Source organism: Pangasianodon hypophthalmus, chromosome 13, assembly GCF_027358585.1.
Source record: "Pangasianodon hypophthalmus isolate fPanHyp1 chromosome 13, fPanHyp1.pri, whole genome shotgun sequence".
NCBI lineage: Eukaryota > Metazoa > Chordata > Actinopteri > Siluriformes > Pangasiidae > Pangasianodon > Pangasianodon hypophthalmus.
In genome coordinates, this window is record NC_069722.1 from 15,610,678 (window position 1) to 15,635,348 (window position 24,671).

Consider the following 24,671-nt stretch of genomic DNA (forward strand, 5'->3'; position numbering starts at 1 on the left):
GTCCTCTGCCTTTAAATAAATAAATAATAAAAAAATTATTATTATTATTATTAAATGAGTTCTAGTATAGTCATATCATGCTTATACCTTACCTATGTGCATAAAGTTTAACTGTAAAGCTTTACTCTAAAACGCAATTACAGTCCAATCATATTTAAATCATTTAATAATAATAATACTAATTATCTATCTATCTATCTATCTATCTATTGATAGAAGAGAGGGGGGCACAACCTATAACACTTTTTGTTTTCTCAACTTTGTGGAAAGATACTTAGTGCTCAAAGCATTTTTTTTTCACATTAATTTTACAAATGTCTGGTACAAATTTGTGGTCTTTGTTTTATGAATAAAACATATACTTTTTTCAGTATTTAACCAGAAAAAAGAGAAGTGAAATGTTAGAAGTTAATATGCCCCATAGTCATTCATTCACCCTCGAATCAAGCTTGTGTAATCAAGTGTCCTTTTATTCAAGAGCATCCATGTATACGTTATATTATAGTATAACAAATGGTAATGTCAACCATGCTTTATGCACATAAGCCAGTAGGACTGAAAAATGTTTTAAAAGGCTCTTGCTCTTGCTGAAGGCATCTTTGAGACATTACTTCTTTACCTCTGGATAATGAAACGACGTCCAGTAACTGCATTTTAATAAAGCGGTTATTGTTTATGTACTCAGTCATGCGTCTGAAATACGAGACACCGTCAACGATTTGGGGAGACCCACAAAAATAAATAAATTTACTACTCATTTACTCATCTTACTGCTGATGAGTGGTTTGCATCTTGTGGTATGGTTTCTATATTTCTGCTCTTGAGGTCTCCTTCAAACGGTGGATTGTGATACCTTCACCCCTGCCCTGTGGAGGTTGTTGGTGATGTCACTGACTGCTGTTTTTGGGTTTTTCTTCACAGCTCTTACAGTCTGTCATCAAACTGCTGTTGTTTTCCTTGGCTGACCTGTTCAGTGTCTGATTGTTAGCACACCAGTGGTTTCTTTCTTATTCAGTACATTCCAAATTGTTGTATTGGCTATGCCCAGTTCTTATGCAATGGCTCTGATTTTCCCTCTTTTCTCAGCTTCAGAATGGCTTGCTTTTCTCCCATAGACAGCTCTCTGGTCTTCATGTTGGTTTATCTTTTTTAACAAATTGAGTCTTCACAGGTGAAACCCAGAGCTCAAACCAAGAGTAGACATTCAGAGCTATTAATTGTTTAAACAATCAGTGTAACAGGGCACACCTGGGTGGCAACAAGAAACACATGTCAGTTACATATTTCTGATCACTTGAAAAAAAGGGTGGGTTCAAACAAAAGGTGCCATGTTGTAAGTTGTTCAGCACATCATCAACATTATTAGGTATATTTTATTTGTTTAAACAAAACTTCAAAAGTATCCTTCTTGATTATTTCTCTTTTTTAACAAAAAACAAATAATTAAAACTATAACAATCAGTGCAACAAAAATGAACACAATTTTATATTCTTCTTCTTCTTCTTTTTTTTCAGTTTTCAAGTGAGAGGAAGTAATCATCACACAGTGCTTCAGCAGCTGACAGTCTTCCAGAACAGACCAGCAGCTTTGAGAGGAGAGTTTGGACTTTGACACCCTGTCAGGGGCACAATTAAGAATTATATAAGCAGATAAAAGCTCACTATGAAAGTACTTTCCAGGAAATATTCACCTACCAGCTGTAATCCAGACAACCCTGGGCCATGCTCATTGTCCACATCTCCAGTGCAGTCAGGAGCATGAAGCTGAAAACAGAAAACATGTTTGTTTAACCTCGGAAAACCTTTTTTTTATTTTTATTTATTTTTTTAAATTAAAACCAAGTATTTCCCTATGAAAAACGAGAATTATTATATGCAGTTTATCACTCAAGCATCCTACCCAGAGCATGAGGCCTCCGAAAGCGTACATGTCCGTGGCTGGAGAGGGTGGCTCACTCTGTCTTAGCTCTGGAGCCACCAGACTGATAGAGCCAGCCACCATGCCACAGTCCACAGCCCTCTGCTCCTGAAAATCACAAAACAAATATACATATAGGATTCCACATTTCTTCAAAAAGACAAGTACCGAACAAGAGTCTGATTTCTCTTCACAGGTTACAAACTCATACTGATATACAGGGAAAAAATGATACTGCAGTTGAATTATGATCAGCATTAGTTTTGATGAAAAATTATATATGGTGCATTTGGTAATTTCCCCTCCAAACATTTAATCATACTTCTTTATGAAGATCCTACAAGTTAGCTCCATTTTTCACTTTATCACTGTCAAAAATACATTTACATATGTTAAAGAATCTGTCTGAAATTTTTACCTTAATGTGTGATTTTAATAAAAAATCAAGTAAAATTTACCAATAGGGTATAACAAATTAGAACCTCAGTTCATTATTCGAATTACACCAGAGTTTATAGGAGGAAGCAAGGTAAGTGTGGAGTTTTGCAAGGTCACACTGGTTTATGAGAACGTATAACCATGTAAGATATGTGTCTGTGACTTCTGAAATGCACTGTGAGGGGAAAAAACATTAGGCTTGGGGCACAACACACTGCAGCTTTCTGCCATACTGCTGGATTATGGACAGCTACGAGGCATTAAATTAAGATAACTTGCCAACCTTAGCTAGTGAGTTATTTGCTACCAACAATCTAGCTTCAACTTGCTTTTAAGTGTCTTGCCATCTTAGTAAACAGAGTCTAAATAGTGCAATAGTGAAATATCATTTCACTATTACAGTATAGTTTTCCTGGATGGGGGAAAAAGAGGGGAGCAAAAAACAGAAACATTCTTTCTGCACATACTGAAAAGCACCCAGAAACTTTGTGACCTCTTTTCTGTGGGTTTTATCAAGGGTTTCAGAACCAATATAATTCTTAATTCTAAATATAATGAGCACGGAGCATCCCATAAGCACTAATGTGCAGCGAGATAAGGGAATGAGAGAAGTGTCAAGCTGCAGTGCTCTGGTAAGTTGTAAGTGTCATATAGCTAGCAAGTCCTTTATCACAACTGATTCTTTTGCTGTTCAGTAGCCATAATTATCCAGCAAGCATAGCTAACCAACCGCTTACAGTAACATGGCAATGGAACTATTGATAAGTAGCTTCAAGATGTTTACATCAAGATGTCCAGCATGATCACATTTTAACTGCAACTGGTTACAGTAGAGTTATATAGCAGCTAGTTATACTGAGACCATTGCATGGCAGAAGTTACTGGCAAACAGCAATGGAAGTACCTATGAGACAAATACAAAAAAAGAAAAAACAAAAAAGGAGAAGGGAAAGAAAGCTGAAGCAGACATGAAAATACAGTTAAGATATACAGCAATCCTTGCAACCCAAGACAGAACTACAGTACCCAGGTTTATCAATCAAAGCTGGTCAGAAACTGTGCTGCTGCTTCCGGGCTCAGTGACGTAACTGACAGAGAATAAGGTAATGATATGATAAAAATTATAATTATGTAAAACATATCAGAAATACTGTCATCCAATGTATAGATTTATAGCAGAGGTTCAAAGTTTAACAACTAATTAATTCGCATTTAAGTCACGAATTTTGAAACAGACTTCTAATATTATTATTAGATTTTTTTTATTATTATTTAACTATTATTATTATTTTTTTTAACCTCTGAAGAGGATTAGTTAGTACTCTATGAGCCTTTTCTTGCACAACATGGAAAACAAGCTTTGTTTCAAGCAAAGTTTGGTAATCGTGGTAGTAAGTTAAGGAGGACAGACTTGTGTTAGTATCTGAAACACACACTCTCCCAGCTACTGTATACAGTACTGTGCTAAAGTCAGAGACCACTCTTGTTTTCAATCAAATGGCCATTCTTATTGTTAATTAAAGTGGTGGCAAATTAAGTGGGAACATGCAGAGTACATTAAATCTATTTTCAGTCAAACAGCCATGCAGTACTTGTTTACACAGATCTATTAAAGTTCAATATATCAAATAAAATAATATTTAATAGAGGAAATATTTAAATATTTTATACTGTTTTTACTGTTGAAAAGAGTACTTTACACAATGTAGGTCACTTTACTAAAATTGTTCATATTTGTGCTTACCTGTTTTGAAATCTAGCTCAAAGCATTAAAAGTGCTTGTTTTGGACAATTTTCTAATATTAGTTAATAATTCTTGTGAATAATGCTAATAAACCATTAAACCACAATGGGCTATAAACAGCAGTTACTGCAATTATATTGTAAAAGCAGTTTGACCATTCATGCCCACTGGCTTTATGGGATGAACACCTATAGCTGGCTAAACAGGCTGCTTAGTTTCAGAAGTCTGGTATTTAGAACCAACACTCACTCAAAATATGGTCAGTCAAAATATAAGCTTGTAAAAATGTCATTGTCCTGTGTACAAAAGACCTCAGGATAGTTTCCAAATGCTGATAATATATTGATCAGTGATAATACTGATTACTGACCCAATGCTAGTCAGCGTGACAGTTCACCACATAGTTGTTAAACCCATTCAAATACTTACTCTGCATGTTTATAGTTAATTTTGAATGATAGAGATACTCACTGGTGTCTTTGTGAAATCAAAATCCCCTACGATGCCTTGCTCTCGGTTGAGAACAAACACGTTGCTGGCATTCAGAGAGGCATGTGTAATGCAGGATTCATGCAGACTCCGTAGCCCAAGAAGTACTCCTCTCATCCCCCTCCTAATCTCCTACAAGCCAAATCAGAGTGAACCACACTGCAATGAGCAAACAGTATATTACGATAGAGTATATCACTATAGAGTACATCATATAGTGCATAGTGCTACAAGTTACAATTTAGCCATAATCCAAGCACTTTGCAATCTTTCTTCTGAAAGAAAAATCATTTTCATTCACATCCATATTACTATTGTGGCTTTACATTTTTGAACTTCATGAGCTTTAAGTTGATTGAAAAAAGGCTTCCAAACCACAGTTATCTTTCATTATTTGCTGCTGTGAGAATAGACACAACATGGCCAAAAGTTCGTGTACACCAGATCATCACACCCATATGTGAGCCTTCCTCAAACTGCTGTCACAGAGTTGGAAGCATACAATTGTCTAGGATGTGTTTGTAATCTGTAGCTTTAAGATTTTCCTTCACTGAAACTAAAAGGCCCAAACCTGTTTCAACATGACAATGCCCCTGTGCACAAAGCGAGATCCATGAAGACAGGGTTTGCCAAAGTTGGAGCCCCGAGCCCCGAGCCCCGAATTCAACCCCACTGAACACCTTTGGGATGAACTGGAACCCTGAGTACGTGCCAGGCCTCCTAGTCCAACATCACCGCCTGACCTCACTAATGCTCTTGTGGCTGAATGGGCAAATCCCCACAGCTTCAAAATCTAGTGGAAAGCTTTCCACAGGAGTAGAGGTTATTATAACAGCAAAGTGGGAACTAAATCTGGAATGGGATGTTCAACAAACACTCTAGGTGTGTTTTGTCAGGTGTCCACATACTTTTTGCCATATAGTGGATAAACAGAGCACTCACAGAAGGTGTCAGTGGGCTGAGTTTCTGCAAAGCTTTCAGACTCCCATTCGAGTAGTAAGGCACCATGATGTAGGCCAGAGGATCCGACTGAAACACACATTCTACACAATTAGATTTTAAAAAAAATCTACCTAAAAACATTATGGTTTCTTCCTTTATCTGTGGATATACACAGTCTTCTAGGCAGTACAATTAAATTTACTCATTTCCCAGTGACTTTTAATTCAAGGTTAAGGGACCTTGATTAACAACAGCAGCTTGACAGAGGCAGTACCAACCTTCTGATCATTAGTCCAGAGCCTTAACTGCAGAGTCACTACCACAGACTGACACTTTACATTTGCTACCACAGGCTGTCTGTCACAAAGCCTGCATCATGTTCAGATCTGACAGTAAAACCTCTGGTTCTTAAGATGCCTATTTTTCACCTGGCAAAAGCAGGGAGTTAAAGCAAGGAACACAAACAAAAACAACTGAGCTGTATTAAGAGAGCACCTTGCCGAAGAACAGGCCCAGCAGAGGCATGGCAGTGGAGGGATGCTGATTCTGAGCTTTGTGATATTGCGCGGCCTGCTTAATCATCCTCACTTCTGACTCTTCATCCACAGAGTAGCCCTGGCACCAAAAAAGAGAAAATACTCAGCTGAGATTCTCAACTCCGATCCTTAATAGCCACTGCCCTGCACAGTCTTATGTTTTTATGCTCCCACCATAACAAATATAACTACTGAAAGGTTTGGTAATTAAGCCACTGATAAGCCATGGATCTGGTGAGAGACTAAGAGTTGAGAACCTATATATATTTCAACCAAGTTATGTTCAAAATTGGGCTAGCAACAGCCAATAAGAAGGCGTGAAAATATTACCAGAAGTGCAAAACACAACAGAAATGCAAAAATATCGGCTCCTCTGTAATTAGTGACACCTCCCCTGGACAGAAGAACAGCACAGAGCTTCATACTGTAAAGTCTAACTAAAACATTGATCCATCCTACATGGAGAGCATTTAAAGACTTTTTTTGGTTTGTTTCTTCTTCTTCTTCTTCTTCTTCTTTTTCTTATCATCATCATCAGGTTTGCGCAGGTAGACTGGCCTCTTCAATTCAGACCACAAATTTCCAATAGAGTTCCAATAGAGTTCACTCTGGAGAGTGAGCAAGCCATTACAAACTAACAGTTTAGTGCTCTGTTATGTGTTGATTTATATTTGTATTTAGAGTCATTAATTTTTTGAAGGAGCTGTCTACAACCAAGTCTTAAGCCCCTGGCAGGTTTTGAGCTAAAATATCCCAGTACTTAGCAGAATTCATGATGCCATCAATCTCCAGCCTTAAAGCAGTAATGATCCATCACCATATATTACAGTGAAGTAAAACCTGAAAGATTTTCATAATCAGTTTACACTGACTAAGTTTTAATATTTTTATACTGATATTAGCATTATTTTGATCAATGTAGTATGTTTATATATACTTTACTGTATTTTAGACTGGGATAGAGTGTTCTGTATTTTGGTATGGGTGCTGTTTTTCCTCACTCCCTCAGAACAGATGTCTGACTGGAAGGCTTAGGTGCTTATCACATTGAGCTTACCCAACAATCCACTGTGGAAGGAAGAAAGAGGGAGCATTGTGTTATTTTGAAAAAACAGCTATAATGGGATGATATAAAATGCAGAAATAAATCACCGGAGTAAACGATGTTTACTCAGAGCCATCCAATGAAAACAGCTGTATGCAAATATGTAAATAATATATGCTTTGTATTTTCCTGTTGTAAGTTTGCCGTGCTCTTAGGTAAGCGAGGTGTAGGTATGTTGTAAGAGTGGCTTCCAGGGCTTGTGATTAATTAAGCTTAATAAAAGCAAACCGATTTTCTGAAGAGGGTCCCCAGTTTTCTTCAGCTTCTAGTGACTAAGAAGGCTGTCCCAAAACAGCATCCATGACTCAGTTACCTTGAGCACCACCTTCTGGCACTGGAACTCGGTACACACTAGTGGTCTGCGCCCACTCAGCTCTCTCATTGGCTCAGCATCAAATATGTCTCGATCCAAACTCTTCATTAACAGCCCCTCAGAGAGCTGGCAATATGCACACACAGATCTTAATTAACCAGCAATCAAAAACTTCAAAAACAAACACAAATAAAAGTGTCAAAAATAATAATAAGTAAATAAAATGGTTTCAGTGATCACAGCAAAATTGTTTCAAGCTGCAAATTTGGAACCTGAAGTGTGAAGGCAAAGTTAAAATACTCACATTCAGTGTAGGTCTTTAAACAAGGAACACACAGTGCTCTATTGTCTAATTTTAGTTGAACTGATCAGTAAGATTTTGCTATAATTCAGTTATGTTTTGATGACTCACCAGGTAACTGCTGATGTCTGCCTCAGGATACAGCAGCAGAAGCTCAGGAAAGTTTCCTTTAACCAGCTCACAGAGTTTTACCTACATAATGATAGAGAAAATTCCTGTATCATTATCCAGTTATCCAGTAAGCAGATTATCCAGTTATGTAATTAATAAATAAATAAATAAATAAATAAAATTCAAGCTGAAGCTTACATATTGCTCTTTCTCTTGCCTAATTTGCTGAAAGAGAGCATTCCTTGTTTCAGCAATCTCTTCCTTTTTCCTAAGAATCTCAGGCAGATCCAGGTCATCAGCCTGTCAAATACAAAGTCCAATTAATATTATTGATATATTCCTATTTTTCACTTGAGTCAATACTGCTGCAATAAAGTGCCACACTTTCTGTACTGTCAAATGAGCTAAACTGAAAAACATTTACGCGACAACAAAAAAAAAATATATTTAAGAAACACTGACGGAATGCAATATCGAATATATGTGGATATCGTTACCTCTTCCAGGCAGCCCACCTCTACCAGTTTCCAACGCAACTGTGAACGCAGGCTCTTGATGCGTTTCTTTATGTGTAAGAGCTCATCTGCTTTAGGTGAGCTGTTCTGCCATTGCACCATGTCCTCCTTAAACTGGCACACACGTTGAAAAAAGTGTAAGCTACACAGCTTCTCATAACTATTAACAGGAAGCTGCTCTTTAAGTAACAATAAATTAACAGCCATCCAGTATTACAATTTGGGTTCTCTTCTTACCTTTTTGTTATCTTCATACATCTCTCTGAGGCCACGAAGTAGATGCTCCTCTTTTTGGATACGCTGCATCACTATACGGCATGCAGTAGACATTATTTTCATGTCCTCGGGATTTTGATCCTAAGAAACACAATGAACAATTCATGTCCAGCAGACTCAAGGAAGATTACTAAAAGCTTAAAGAATAAACACTGATAGCAGCACTGAACATCCAAATGCTTACATACAATCAGACAGAATTTCTGGTTTATCATTCAACAAAATAAAAATTTCTGAGTATGTGAGGAAATTAAGAGCCTTTCACGCTCACAAAGAATTTACTGTTCAGCTCCTCACACACATCAGACTCCGCCTGCTTCAGAAGCTCATCCACTCCTGCACCAACAGCTTCCAGGGTCACAGCAGTCTTCTCTGTCAAGCAGAAAAACTAAAGACAAATTATTAGAGTGATCTCTTGCAAGATACAGATAAGAAAAACAATGCCTTTATACTGTGTTATTTTTTTTTTATCCATTTTCACTATCAGGTACACACTTAATTATTAAATTTCTTAATATTACTTAATAACTAACACATTAGTTCAGCGTAACAGAGTTTTAATTCGGTTTTGCGCTGTACCTTGCTGGTGTTGGCTGCCCAGTCACTGAGAGCACAGAGGGCCTTATCTGTCGCCTGACGCACATTTCTGAAGTTATGATGCTTTTGAGTTCTCCACTCACAGAATTGTTCTAAAAACTGATCCTGAACATCATCTGTTGAGACTGAACCAAACACAGCCATCAGTGATGAGCTGACATCCTGGTAAACAGTTGGGAGACAAGAGACACACACATTATTACACTGTTGACTGAAGATATCTACTGAACCACAGTCATTTAAATTAGATAAAAAAAAAAGATTTGGCCTACTTATTAACTAGAGCTATATCAACCTATTTCCACACACACACACACACACACACACACACATTATTACACTGTTGACTGAAGACATCTATTTAAACGCAGTCATTTAAATTAGATTTAAAAAAAGGTTTGGCCTACTTATTAACTAGAACTATATCAACCTATTTCCACACACACACACACACCTTTAGGGTGTTCAAGCGATCAGTAATTGGCAGATTGCCCACCACCAGAAGGAAGTCATCTATGGCAGTTAGGAGAACACTGCGAGCCCGATTCCTGCTGTTCACCAGGTCCTCCAACTCCCCCTTCTGACAGAACATGCAACATACATGTTGTACAAAAATGTACAGTGTCCTTCAAAATTATTAGCACACTTCATGAAAATGAAGTTTGCCCCCCAAACACTGATTTTTTTCTTCAGGTCTTCTACAAAAACCCATTAGATTATTGGCTCTTAAAATATCAGCCCTCAATTAATATTTTGTGCCACCTGCCATGGAGAGAATAACAGAAGTGAGACTTTATGTAATAAGGTCCACATCTCCATGCAGAACACTTTGTGCTCTTTTATATTATTAGGTTTGTACATGTGGACTTCCCTCTTTAATTCCATGCACAGGTTTTCAGTAGGATTCAAATCCTGAGACTGAGATGGTCATTGCAAAACAGGGATTTTGTGTCTTGAACCTTTTCATTGTTGAGCATGTTTGGCTCATCATCGTGTTGTAAGCATGATCTATGGCCCAGTCTGGTCCTATAAGTAAGTAAGTAAGTAAGTAAGTAAGTAAGTAAACTCTCCAGCCATGAAACAGCCCAAAAGCATCAATGATCCACCATGGTTTACAGGTATCAAGTGCTTTTCCTTGTATGTAGTCCCCTTTTGTTGCCAAATCCTGACAGTCTGTCTCAGCTGACCACAACACATGACAACAGTACTCATAATGATGCTTGGTGTAGTTGAGATGTAATGAACTTCTTTTCTGAAACACTTCCAAACAGCTTGCTGTTATGAAAGTGGTGTTTAACAGCTGATTTTGAATCAATTAAAATATGTAATTATAAAACTGTCATCTTTGGGCTCATTTTTCCATCATTTACATTAATATTAATATTTCAAAATGTTTTTACAGTAGCTAGTAAGAATTTTTGTTAGAACAAAGATAAACAGTTCCTACTGTTTGAGAGGAATTTTGAATTATCCTGTGCAATGTTTATTTTCTAGAATCATTTGTATGATAGTATACAATATACCAACCATAACACTGTTCCTGTTTTTCAGTAAAGAACATAAAAGACCAGAAAAAACATACAAAATTAAAGGTCGTTATACAAAAATATTACATAATCTCTGCAACAAAAGCCTACTGACCCTTTTCACAGTGTTTGCAAGCGTTGGTTCATTTATTGGTTGGTTCATTAATTCAAAGAGAACTGAAGTATCTTTTACAGTGAGCTCAGTTGGATGAGTGTTGGTATTTGTATAAAATCCAATCCAGGCTGATTTCTTATGTGACACAATTTAAATCATTAAATAAATATTTTTTAGATGAAAATGAGATGTGATCACAGTCCCTGTAAATTCCGGCCAGTGTACATTCAGGAAGTGCAAATAAAGAATAAATGAAATAAAGAGCGCCAGTATGCAATCTAATTGGAATATATGAAATGATGAAAATACTCACACTTTGACACTCTTTAAGCTGCTTTAAGGCCTGTCTGTAGTCGTCCCATGCCATCTCGAGTGTTTCTGATGTAAGAGGCATGACAATTCTGTTGTTGACCACCACTGGTATGGATTCAGACAGACATTCCTCTGCAGTAGTGCACTTATTACTTTCCCTGAAAGCGACAAAGGGGGTTTGAACACATAACTGAAGGCAACTAGTAAGGGTTGATGTATACTTCAGTGAGCGTGTATCTGCGAGCATGTCAGGGCAACACGGTGATGGTGATGTGTTCATACACTTAAGGTGAGTGAGTCCACTAGGGGGCAGTCTCACTTGAACCACACAAATGTACAGCAAGAGACAAAGTCTCAGAAGCCACCTCATTTTTAAATTCTGTATTGTTTACACTTGAGTTCTATTAACAATATTCCTCTGAAACCCTTGATAAAACCCTCCTCGCTAACCAATCAGTATTCACCTGAATGAATATCATAGATCCACACGACACACAGTCAGCTCATGGAGAACCACGCGTAAGAGCATAAAAAGCATCTGTGTGCAACTCTTACCCATAAACCCCCTCCCTGTATAGCATTGCAAACACGTGTTAATGCAGAAGTATAAACCAGGCCTAAAGAGCTCCAACTTTAGTGCCTTGAAAGTGAACCAGGTATGTTAAAGCAAACGCTCAATTATGCACTTTAAAAGTCACATTTTTAGATAAATGTTCTTCCAAAATTGTGCTAACAAACTGCAGTAAACATGGAAACGTTTACCTGTTTCTTCTCACCGCTTCCACTTTCTCAGCCAGTTGAGAGAACCTCTCACATACTCTTGATTCCATGTTGACTTCCACGCACTCGTCTTTTCCTGGACACACCTCACTCGCTTTCTGTCAAACAAACAAAAAAGTTAGTAAGAAAAGAAAACATAAGTCAAAGCATTTTATAAACAATATAAGTGCAAATTCAAGTACTTGGTAAAGAAGTCCTTTATCATATTGTATGCATGCAGGTTGACGTCTTGAGAACATTTCAAGTCATCAAAGGCCTGAGGTTTAAAAAATATATTTATATAGCCCTGACTTCTCAAATGTGCTCGCTCTAACCTGCAGCTCCAATCTGGCTTCCTTCAGCTGCTGCTGTAGATGATCTGCATGATTCTGGAGGTCACTCTTCTCCTTCTCAAGTTTGTTTAACTCCTTCATTTTCTCTTCCACCTCTTCTCTTGCCCTCTACAAAAACAAAAATAGCACAGCAGAAATATTTAACCCAGCCATAGTGCATAATGTCAATCAAAAACACGAGTGGTAATGGTAAGAATGCTGATAGAAGCATTATGTAACAAATATGTGCATGAACTGTGAAGGATCCAGGACGTGCGTGCAACATATAGATTTTAGAGTAGTGAGTGGCGATAAATGATGAGATGAGGGGAAACACTTTAGAAAAAGTAGAATGAGAGTGAATGAGCACCTGCAGCTCTGATTTGGCTTCACTCGGCATTTGCTCAGTGACCTGACTACACAGCTGTTGGATGACCATCTCTGCATTAGGCTGCTGGCTCTCGTTTATCAGCTCCCTCTCTGCTTCTGGCACATTGGCAGCCATTACTTCTGGCACAGTGGCAGCTGTTACAGTTTTGTTGGTGCTTTGCTCTCTGAAGCAATACAGAAAAATGCATGAAACTGTTTGTCTTTACTCTTGCACTATGACCTGAATCCTAACAAGTGTTTCTGGATCAACAGTATAAAATCAGATGACTAGGGCTGCACACTTATTCACATTTAATCACAATCACTTTAGCTACAGTGAGCTTATTAGCTAATTAATAATTATTAACACTGGTACATTAAATCACGAGCGCCTATTCATATGTTTTGAAAATCTGGTTGCACACATGGTGGTTCATTCATTTACCATTTAAAAGAGCCACTCACTTAATGTGATCTGACAAAGAGCAGTCCTATTCTGATTCTTATTCTAATATACAAAATGTACGCTCATAATAATATACACCCTACATGGATTTTCGGTTTGCCCCTTGCAGAACCCTTAAAGGTCCTACAGAGAACCCTACAGCAGAGGATGCAAGTAGAACTCCTTTCCGAAAGATACAATTGTTAATCATACAAATAACCCTTGAATCTTTTTTCATAAAGCTGTACACAAATATGAATGAAAAGACTGCTTTCTGTTGATTTAAAATGAATAAAGTAATAGAGTAAAAGTGCCTTCTTCCTAAATTTCTACATTGAGCAATACTGTAACTGTATATTCAAGAATATCATTTTAGCCATTCTAGTGCAGCCCTACAGATTGCCATCAAGAATGTCTTATTATGTGTGATCATGCGAAATATCTTACTTTAAGACTTGAGGCTTTTTGAAAACGGGGCGTAACTTGGGCATATATCCTGAAGAGCCTGTGCTATCACAGTCTCCCTGAAGTCTCCTGGAAGACCACAGTCCGGTCTGCTTCTGGAGAGCTTTAGCGGGAGACTGACTCTCTCTGTTGCCTGGAAGAGTCACTGTTGCGAATTTAAACTTTAACACTTCTTCACCAATGTCCAGATTGCCCTGAAATGCCTTAACCAGGATCGTTCCATCAAAGCACTCGGACTTCATGTTAATGCGCAACTTCTTTCCATATATCAGATTCTGAAGAAAGGACTTCCCCTGGTATATAAAATTAGAAAACATAACACTGATGTATATACACATTCACCTTCAGTGACACGATTTGTTATTTTGGCTCTTTAATTCAACATGCTGTATTCATTATGAAACAATGCCTGAGAGTATCAAAGAAGTGCCAGTGCAATGACGTCAGGCAAATGTAAGAGTGAAAATAATCTAAATAACTCATAATTTATAATAATTAAGCATAAGCATAAAACAACTTACTGTAAAAGTACAAATGTATGCAATTACAAAACTAACTTTGTATGTTATTTTGTCTGTTTACTTTTGGTCTCCTGAAATGGTCATGATTATGAACAACTTTATGTTCATATTATAAAAATCATATCATTAAAGCTGATCTAACCTGAACCAAAATAATCTGCATAAGTGTCCATATTCATTCAGACTCCAAAACAAAAACATGACCCTTGATTCTAACAAAATGATGTTCACATATTGCAGCTCATCAGTCATTTCAATTTTTCCATGGTTGTCTTCATGACTATAGAGTTACCTGGGAGTAATGTGGTGAATCCTGTTCACTTGCCAAGTGAAAGCCCCAGAACTTGTATCTTTTGGCAAGTGCGGCTGACTGCAAGTCCTCTGGCAGTTCAACTAGATCTGACCTCCCTACCACCTCCTCATTCCCATAATCAATATAAGCAACGTGAAACTAAACATAACAAAAGTTATTTAGACAAGCGTGACCCCAAAATTATGTTAAATGGGACAGACATGCAATCATTTAAGCAATCAATGTGAACAGACAAAAAAGGATTCTCCGACTGAATTTTATTTATATCATAATTTGTGATTACGCTTACTGTGTCATCTATCTGCTTCTGCACTTTGCACCTGTACCAGCATCTGTCTCCTGAGTAGCAGGCACCATAAACCTGCAACAGAGAAGGAAAGGGAGAAAAGACGTGAAGGGTTCTGTGGATGCTTCGCTCTTATTAAACCACTTACCTCTCATTTAACTCAGGGGTTCTATCTTTTTGCAGCCAAAATAAGAGTATAGGCTTATAGACTGTGTGATAGGATTGTGCAATACTGATTTTTCCCTGCTAATTTTCCACTGTAAAATAAATGATATTTATAACTTAGAACTAACAGCCTAAAAATAGACAGAAAAAAGCATTTCCACCATTTCCTGTTTATTGATAGTTATTACACCTCCCGTACTATCCGTTGTGCAGTCATGCACAGTAAACAAAACAAACAAAAAACAACAACAACAACAAAAACACAACAGTACATTTTCTGTATATTCCTTTTACAAATCAGTTGTCGAATATCCACATGGCTCACATTTCTTCCTGTTCTCCTGCTCTTCAATGTATTTTTGACCGACAACTCATACTACCGTACTCTGACATTAAATTGTTGAGCTCCTCTGCAAAATACATAAATATTTGCAGGTCTGGTAATAACATATAATTGGAGTAAACGTCACTGGATATCGTGGAAGCATAATATCATTCAGGGACATTAATATCATTATTTTGCACAAGCCTACTGTGTGATAACGTGTTCTCATATCAGATTATACAATAAAGATGCTCTAACGATAGACCTGTGATTAAAAGAAAAGAAAATTCTGCATGTCAAAGTGAGCTTGAGGTAACAATGATATTTTCCTTTTCATTAGACTGTTCTGTTAATGTTTAATTCAATTCAATTCAATTTCATCTGTATAGCGCTTTTAACAGTGGACATTGTCACAAACAGCTTTATAGAAATAAATAGATTCAAATTAAATTAAACCAAAATAAATTGTAAATATGTGAATTTATCCCTGTTTATGTTTAGCCATTCTCATGGCCGTATTTATAGCTGTGCTGTGAGTTTTGCATCACCTGCGCTGTCGTGTCCATTATATAGCAGGAAATCCCACTCTGAGGATTTTAACATAAAAATTCTGACACACCCAGAACTGGCTGTCTTTGGTTGCAATGGTACTTTTTAAGACCATCAGTTGTAACTATTGACCAAAGAATTGTTTTATGAGGTGCAATTTTTGTCCATGACACCAAAAAAAATCAGGCATAACAGAGTTTTCAGCTTGCTAGTATCTGGTAGTAGACCCTGAACTTTTTGAGACTATAAAGCAGGTTTGTAAGTCGTTCTGGATAAGAATCTATGCCAGTTGTTGTAAACGTAACGTAAAATGAAAGGAACTATACGTACTCTGATCATGATGGATTTCCATCACTGTAAACACACAAGCCCAGACCCCATTTTGTCACGCCGTGCTTGATCTCACCTTGTGGGGACTTGGCTTCCCTTTCACTCTCTGTGCATTAGGGCACTGTTCTGCGAGGACTGTATCCATCTTCTCACAGGCCTTGTCCTCAGTCACATTCTTAATAACAGTATCAGATGGGGATTGTAAAATGTATAAGATGTACTGTATATTATACTCCAGCAATACAAAAACCCAGGTGTATCCAGACATTATACACAAGACATAACACACAATATAGAAGAACTTACTAATGTAGCTAGATATCTATTTATTTATTTATCTGATTTCAATACTAACAGGTCTAACTAGCCAACCAGGAGGACTGATTTAATTACCTGAGCCCAGAATGTGATGGCATCGACGACATGAGTGACAAGAACCAGCTCCACTAAATCATTACAGCAAGACAAGAGTTGTGCTGTGGATCAGATCATTTATAAACACTGGCTAAACTCGGACCTGTTATTAAGCCACTTACTTGTTTCAGAGTTAGCTTCTCTGGATTGTTCCATAAAGTCTCGCGCCTAAAACCAACATGGCGACCAGATACAGCTAACTCTCAGTTTTAGGTTACTACATATCCTACAAAACATGAACAGAAACTCTATCACATCTTACCTCCCCGGCCCAAGTTAACATGCAGTGCAGTAAAGTGCTAGTAAACATGAGTGATGTCTCCTGTGTGGTAATGGTTTAACCCAGAGAACTGCTCTAACCGACGGGATGCTACTTCCAGAAGTTTCTTACTAAGTGAAATACAGAGAGGTACCAACTTGCTGAATATGTTTCATCTGGTCAGGTTTTGAATATGTGTGTTTAATGCTGATATCCTCTGTATTTAGGCAATGTGAGCTTCTCTGAATTCAGAAACCCACAGCGCTTCCAAACCAGTGAAGTGCGCCCTACGAAGGGCACTTCGAGAAGAGCACCCTCACAGTGACTACATGGAGTGCACTAAAGGCTGTAACTGATGCTGTGGAAGAAAATACTGCTTTGTTGATATATATATATATATATATATATATATATATATATATATATATATATATATATATATATATATATATGTATGATGCGTTAAGGCTAATAAAAAGTGCACTAATGGGGTTACTACTGAAGGGAACAACTGAAAATTGGGATTTGGACAGTTTGCATAACTCTGCATTATGGAAAAGATTTTTTATTTTTATTTTATTTTTTTTAAATCAAACACTGGGTTGAGGGTTCATTTCCATCCCTGTTTTGACATTACACAGCATCTGGGTGGATTATTATTATTATTATTATTATTATAATTATTATTATTGCTGACTCAGCACTTCCTTTACTGCTTTAAATTGCTAGAAATGGAGTACAGAAATTGTGTAAAAGGACAAAGGGGCGAGTTGGAAGTGTTTTCATTTGTTTTAAATGACCATAAGCTTGAAAAATAAACAGTCAGTGATAGTCAGTGAGAGTCATCCTAATGAGCTTAATTAACACCCGGAAGTGATCCTTAATGGCGACTTGACCTTTGGGGTCACAGCTGAGAGGATAATTCTGACTGCAGTGAGACACACAGGAGACACACAGGAGATAACACTTTATAAACAGAGCACTTCACATGCTATGTATTCCTCTAAACTGCCTATGTAAATATATATATAAAAAAATAAATCAAACCTTGATAGCAAAGGAATGTCGATTCAATGCTGATTAATGATTTTTGGTTCATGACAGAAAATGACTGGAAATCATTGCTGAATCATGGTTGAATTATTAACTTTGAATATATCACACTGAATCAACATGGTGGACAGATTCACTGCCCTGACTGATATATATAGATAGATAGATAGATAGAGACAACTTTATTGTCATTGCATAGTACAGGTACTGTGGAGGAATTACCTGTTATCTATATCAATATCATTTGTTAATCTATATTATATCAATCAGTATCTATGCAACAGTATTGAAATGTATTATGTATTAACTTTTAGAGCTTCATTTATATACTACACTGAACCATTTCTAGTACATTTGGAAGGGTGACTCTAGGCCTGTGGTCCTGCAGGGATGCTTCTGTGAGAGCGGACTGGTGTGACCTTGAAGATGGAGTTTTTTTAAGGTGAAGGCTAGTGTTGTTTTTGAAACATAAACTGACTGAACTCTCGCCGCGGTTAAAACTAAGATAAGGGGACAGTGAAATAATTGTGACGAGAGGCAGATGGGTGATTAAAAGAAAAATGAGATTATTGTTTTAGAATTGTATAAAAGCATGGGCCATGATTATGTAAATCAGATGCTCTGCAGACCATCTCAGCTTTGTTGTTTGATTCAATAAAGTCTATAGATTTTTGGCATCCAGAACCCCTTGACTTTGTAACTTATATTTCTTATTCTGATTTGCAGAAGTATTTGCCACAACAGTACTCGGCAACGAAATGCAGTTTAGCAATAAATAAACCAGAAGTGCAAATAATAGCATTGTGCAAATGATCAAAGTGCAGGTTGAATATGTAATATATATATATATATATATATATTCAGTAAATAAATAAATAAATAACAAGGCTATGGGCAGTGAATATGTGCAGTAGCTTTTGAGTAGATAAATAGTTGATAAATTTAAATAGTTGATCAAATTGAGAAGATAAATAGTTATATGCTTAAGGAATGTGTTAATATATCTGAAAGATATTAATACATAATATATCCAGATGGTCATTAACGAGGCTGAAGTTGGCTTCTTACCCAGATTTCAGTGCCACCTTAATAGATGGCTCTAAAATCACTCAGACAATTTAGGTTATGCATAAAAGAAAGAAGAATCTGCTTATTTCGCATGTCATTTCAAAAACATGACAATTGCGTATGCAAATAGATGTGATGTAATAATTTAATAATCGCCCTGTGAAGTTGGCATTTGAGACTATAGGATGCAGCCACTTTCTGCTTAATTCCTATATCATTATCTTGGCTGACAGGAGTGGAACCTGATGTAGTTTTCTGCTGTTGTAGTTCATCCACCTCAAGGTTTGATGTGTTGTGCGTTATGAAATGCTTTTCTGCTCACCACGGTTGTAAAGAGTGCTTATTTGAGTTACTATAGACTCTCTGTCAAGTCAAACGAGTCTGTTCATTCTCCTCTGATCTCTCTCATCAACAAGATGTTTCAGCCTGCGCATCCTCCGCACACAGGATGTTTTTTGTTTTTTGCACTATTCTGTGTGAACTCTAGAGACTGTTGTGGTGTGAAAATCCCAGGAGATCAGCAGTTACTGAAATACTCAAACCAGCCCATCTGGTACGATCAACCATGCCATGGTTAAAGTCACTGAGATCACAGGTCAAGACTGAAGGTCTTGACCTGTATTTGCATGATTTCATGCATTGTGCTGCTGCCTCATGATTGGCTGATTGGACAACTGCATAAATGAGCAAGTGTACAGGTGTTCCTAATAAAGTGATACCTAGCTAATGCAAAAAAAACATTGTGGTGGTGGTATGACACTTGTTTTTTTTTGTTTTTCGCTCTATAGTTCTCTCCAAAATGAGGAGGAAAAGTGATATATCGTACTTCTTCCAAAAAAAAAAAAAAAAGAAAGACAATCATTCAAAAAGTCAGATAGCGCCAGATCATTCCGATGTGGACATTGGACAAAGCCAAGGTGACCGGACAAAACAAGCAGGAAAAGCAGGAAGAATGGTCAGTTGGAGAGCCTGGTTCAGACTGTGAGGACACAGTAGAACAGGTAGAGACAGATGGAGATCCTGAGAGGAAACTACAGAATGGTGTGCCAAGACCCTCTATGATGTCGTAGAGCTGACACCATTCATTCAGCCTTATAAAGACATTTTTTTAGCTCTTCAGACTGTGCAAAGTAGCTGTTTCAATCCCAGTTAGTACTGCTTCTTGTGAACAGAGTTTTTCTGCACTAAACCTGGTATAAATCTCAGGTCCACTATGGCAGATGAAAGATTGAGCAATTTGGGTGTACTAAGTATTGAGTCAAGAAGGGCAAAGTTGTTGAACCTTAATGAATTTGTTGATCTGCTTGCAAGAAAGCATAAAAAACGTAGAATACAGTTTTAAAAGAAATTCAATATAAAACCGAAAAAGACTGAATAAGTAACAAGAGCAAAGGCCTTGAATGGTGATCATTTGTCGATCAGATTGTATAACAATCCGATTGTGAGGAAATGTAGAATACGGAATGTAGTGAAAATGTCACTGAAAAACAAAACTACATAAATAAAATGTTGAATGATATAGAACATTGGCTTTTGCCTCTTGATGCCTGCAATGCACTGAATAAGACAGCTTAATGTTTTGAGAAAAGTAAGGTAGAAAGTAACTGGCTCCTCTAGTGGAGAAACTGGCCCCAGCCTGGCCCCCCAGTTCAAATGGTCATAGCTGTAGCACAGAGTGTTAGTGGCATCTATGACTTCTGGATGGTCAGGGCTGGGTAGCTCTTCAAGACCATGCTACAATAAAGCCTAAGGGAAGGAGAGACCTCAGCTGATCCAGGAGGAGTTGTGAGCAGGGGAGGAACTTTGCACCAAACGACAGACTGTAAGATCTCGTGGACAGAGCTCTGGAAGGCTGAGCCATTCTTTGGAAGGCTGAGCCAAATTTCTGATCCAGGCGGTTTATGATGTTCTCTCCAGCCCATCCAACCTCGTAAGCTGTGGTATGGTGGAAACCCCAACAAAATGCATGTTGATTAGTAGAATTTAGAAGGAAATGTAAAAATTCAGCATTCAGAGCATGTGCTTGCAAGGAAGCAACATATTTCCATACAGTTGGGTGAATTCAGATATATTGGGACAGTTTTTGAATTTCCACATTGTTTCTGCTTTCTTGTCATTAATAAAACAAAATACACCAACACGTTTCTGAAATCGTCAAGGTGTTGGTTATCTCCCTGTAAAGGAAAAAATGTAAGGCAAGACCACGGCTTCCTCTTTTTTATGTTTGAGGATTTGGACAGCACGTTTGGGAATTTGGACAGCATTTTAGGGATTTTGGGAAAATTTGTTTGGGTTAGGTCTCTACTTTCTTGGTTAATGGCATGTTTCAAAAACATTTAGTTCCAGCATGCTGATTCATGGCATCAATAAATCACATTTCAGTAAGAAGATCTGAGAAAAAAATCTCCATATTCATCATCACCGTATTGTGTTATTGTATGAACACAGATTTCACTATCAAGAAGCTGAACGACATGCTGTTCAATGACAGCAAAGTGTAAGTCACGTGGAAATCATTACACTTTGCCGAACTGACTAGATTTTGATTTCGGTTTAACTAAGTAAGCTTCTAATCAGCCCATACATCACACATCTTAAAACAAGAATATTTAAATGTGTTCAAGATACACTTAAAGCCATCAATTTGATTTTAATTGTCCCATTAAAAATACTATTATTAATAATAATAACAGTGTTGTTTTACCATGATACAGTGTTCATGTAGTGAGATTCCGCATTGTGGTAGAATCGACAGGCTCAATGGCCACTAAATTAGGCATAAAGACTCTAACAGCAGTGTTCGGATATAACAGCAGTGTCTTGGATGTGTTATAGGTCTATTACACACTTCAGGTCCCGCCAGGAGCACAAGGCTGTAGATGAGATGAATGGGAAGCATCTCGACAGCAAACAGGTGCATGTGAGCCAAGATCAGAAGAAAGAAGAGAGACATCCCAAACTCAGGCACAAGTTCAAGCAGGTACAGAAACTCACACATGCAAACAAACGTGCACATATGCCGGTTAATATACAGTAGGCTCCCTAGGTAGGCAGAATGTTTGGGCAGAGATGAAGTATGTCTCATTCAGAAGACAAGACAAGACAAGACAAGACAAGCTCTCTTCTAAGCGTTCTTACTCAAAGGGAGCACTTGTTAGGGCAATATGGACAGCAAAACTCCTTGTTGTTATTTAAATGGAAACAAAGACAACAAATTTGCCAGCTGTTGTGTTTTTGCAGGGGTTAAGTTAGGATTTAGGAATTTAGGAGTGGGAGCTCCAATTCTTTCATAATTACAACAAAATAGGAGCTTTACTCTTCGATTTACGAATTATTAAACAGAGTTGTCATGACTGATATCATGGAAGTGGGATCTAAACAACTTTTTAATACATCCGATTCTGTCCTAATTAACAGTTTACTTTAAACCTCGAGTGAGTCCTCACTTCCTCAGCTACATGCTAGGGGTGTAACACTATCTGTATTTGTATAGTGCTCCACATATCTGTATATGTATACCTAAACCATAAATATGAGCCCTCCCACTATACACTCAAATACCAGAAAACACAGGGAAAAAAAGGTAGAAGTGCACTGTCAGCATAGTGTGTGAATTCAGGCTCTGAGGTTCTTCAACCTCAGCTACCTCACTCATAATTGGTCTCAAACATCTCAAATAGAGATGTGCTTTTTAAAAATCCCACTCACACAGTTATTATTTTTGTTTGTACCTGCTTGCTATATTTTCTAACACATTTAGTTGTTTCTAAATATATATATATATAAAAAAACAATAGAAAATGTAAAAAAAAAATCATTTATTGAAGTAAATGATTACATATTTATTGGTACATGTCTTGTAGAGCTGTTCAGAGGGGTTTTTAATCTACTACATTCGAGAAGTGTTTATTATCAGCAGCATAAATATTTACAGATGATTGATTAACCCTTAAATCCTACATATTCAGAATCTTTAGTGACCTGGAATGTATATCTAACATGGATGGATCTCCAAACTACCCCAATAGTAGAAAACTGTCCTAATATTTTGTTAACAATTACAAAAGAATAAAATAAAGCATATTTCATTATATTTTGACATTTTATTTGTCATGATGCAACAAAATATACAATGTTAAAATTACGCACTAATAATTCAGACACTAAAATCGTCGAAGTACTGCAACTTTCCATCAACTCATTTCAGTCACCATAACAAAATAAAATCATTACAATATTTAATATTTTCATAATTAAAGTCATGTTATCATGGATAATTTTCATGGCTAAAAACAATATCATCATTTATGTAACAAATACAATTTTCAGAAGTTGAGCAAGGAACAAAACTAATTGTGCATGGAATAAAACTATTAAACATCCATCAAAGCACTTTAAAATTTCTGTCTACTCACTTCAGTAATATCAACAAAACAAATCTCTTTAATTTTTCTCCGAGCTCATTAGTGTAAACCATTTTATCATGCATCAAAACTATTTCACCATAAGACATGTGGGTGTATCATATGCAACTTTTATTCCATACGCATAGCCTGTTTGGTTATAGATAAGAATTATAAAACTGCTGCAAAAGCACTATAAATTAGTTAAATAACTTCAACAACAATAAGAAAATGAAAACACATTGAAATATACAACATTTTCATTTACGCAATGAAAGAAATAAATAAAAACTATTGCACATCAAGATTTTTTTCGGATACTGTCTGTAAATTGACTACTAATTTGTTGAATTTTATTAGTTTCAATGAATTTTATTGAAATTTAATTTCAAAAAATTGTATTTTTTCAATGAGAACAATAGTCGCAAATGACAGTGACTCTCTTGTGGTCAATGCAACATGGCTGGCCACACTCACAGCAGCGGTCCACTGTTTTGTGATCAAGTGATCATAGGCAAATGTACTTTCTGGCACCTGTTTGTTCTTCTTCTTCGTGGGGGCTCTGTTTCACAAAACCACAGAGTTTCAGTGCACTCTGGGATGCTCTTGGAAGTCTTGGTACCTGTGTTCTTTCTTGCAACTATGGTCTCAGCAGCTGAAGGCCAAGGTTCTTGAGGAAAATTCAACGTCTCTTAGGACTTGCAGCTTCCTAACCTGGAAATATTGTGACGAAAACAACTTGTGCAATTGTAGAAATATGCCAAGGGCCAATGTTTTGACCTCCTCTGTACACTGTAGTTGTGGCACGGTTGGTCCACATGGTCCGCAGCACCCTTTGTCTTGTTGTAGTCTAGAATCATCAGACGCCTCATTGATCTCTTTTTGCCATGCATGCTGTATAAAAGGTCATCAAATCTCATGAATGATACAATCTGTTCAAACCAATTGATACTTTTGCTTTGAATATTGGCCTCCCACTGTGACCGCTGGACCAGAGAGATCTCAGAGACTCGTGCTGAGAGTGATAGACACCAAGCAGATAGAGGACTCGTTTCCATGCGCTTGGATCTTTGCCTGTAGACACCATATACGTTTTTGCACACTGGTTAGTATTTTCTACCACTTTGTGCAAGATTTCATGATCAATGAAACATGAGAATGCATCACTTTCAGTCAGCACCAGTTACGACCTCCTACAAGGCCCTTCTTTGCTGTGACAAATATTTACAAGCTCTTATCCTGCTTCTGATGACCAAACAAGTCCATTTTTGCTTGTGTAGGACTTTGTCTGATCTGTTTGAACTTGGAAGGGCTCGTTTTGAGCAGCTGCTTCCCCACCATCATCTCTGTCATCGTCAGAGCTCGTTTCCCCAGTGT

General features: G+C 37.2%; 1 protein-coding gene across 3 annotated transcripts; it reads right to left on the minus strand.

The window, feature by feature from the left end:
* Window positions 1–327: 327 nt before the first annotated feature.
* stk31 (serine/threonine kinase 31) lies at window positions 328–17,097 on the minus strand. 3 transcript variants are annotated; one of them, XM_034309802.2, is made up of 25 exons: window positions 16,929–17,096; window positions 16,634–16,737; window positions 16,491–16,543; window positions 16,174–16,272; window positions 14,732–14,803; window positions 14,422–14,580; window positions 13,591–13,901; window positions 12,700–12,883; window positions 12,333–12,458; window positions 12,001–12,116; window positions 11,240–11,396; window positions 9,740–9,865; window positions 9,268–9,447; window positions 8,960–9,076; window positions 8,650–8,769; window positions 8,395–8,526; window positions 8,096–8,197; window positions 7,898–7,978; window positions 7,486–7,611; window positions 6,027–6,146; window positions 5,532–5,618; window positions 4,572–4,721; window positions 1,901–2,026; window positions 1,696–1,764; window positions 328–1,616 (listed from the first exon to the last, which is right to left on the minus strand). In XM_034309802.2, the coding sequence occupies exons 2-25, from the start codon at window positions 16,665–16,667 to the stop codon at window positions 1,512–1,514; spliced, it is 2,952 nt and encodes a 983-aa protein (XP_034165693.2). In that variant the 5' UTR covers window positions 16,668–16,737; window positions 16,929–17,096; the 3' UTR covers window positions 328–1,511. The 3 variants fall into 3 exon arrangements, with proteins under 3 accessions (XP_034165693.2, XP_053095031.1, XP_034165694.2); XM_053239056.1 differs by having other exon boundaries at window positions 16,634–16,679; window positions 16,774–17,096; XM_034309803.2 differs by lacking the exon at window positions 5,532–5,618 and having other exon boundaries at window positions 16,634–16,679; window positions 16,774–17,097.
* Between the last annotated feature and the right edge of the window lie 7,574 nt (window positions 17,098–24,671).

Bases quoted from the DNA above. Each gene is read 5' to 3' on its own strand.
- stk31 (XM_053239056.1), bottom strand. From the start codon at position 16,821: ATGTTTACTAGCACTTTACTGCACTGCATGTTAACTTGGGCCGGGGAG. The intron at 16,680-16,773 runs GTAAGATGTGAT...TGTTGGTTTTAG, and splicing joins TGTTAACTTGGGCCGGGGAG to GCGCGAGACTTTATGGAACA. The intron at 1,765-1,900 runs GTAGGATGCTTG...TTCTGTTTTCAG, and splicing joins TCGGAGGCCTCATGCTCTGG to CTTCATGCTCCTGACTGCAC.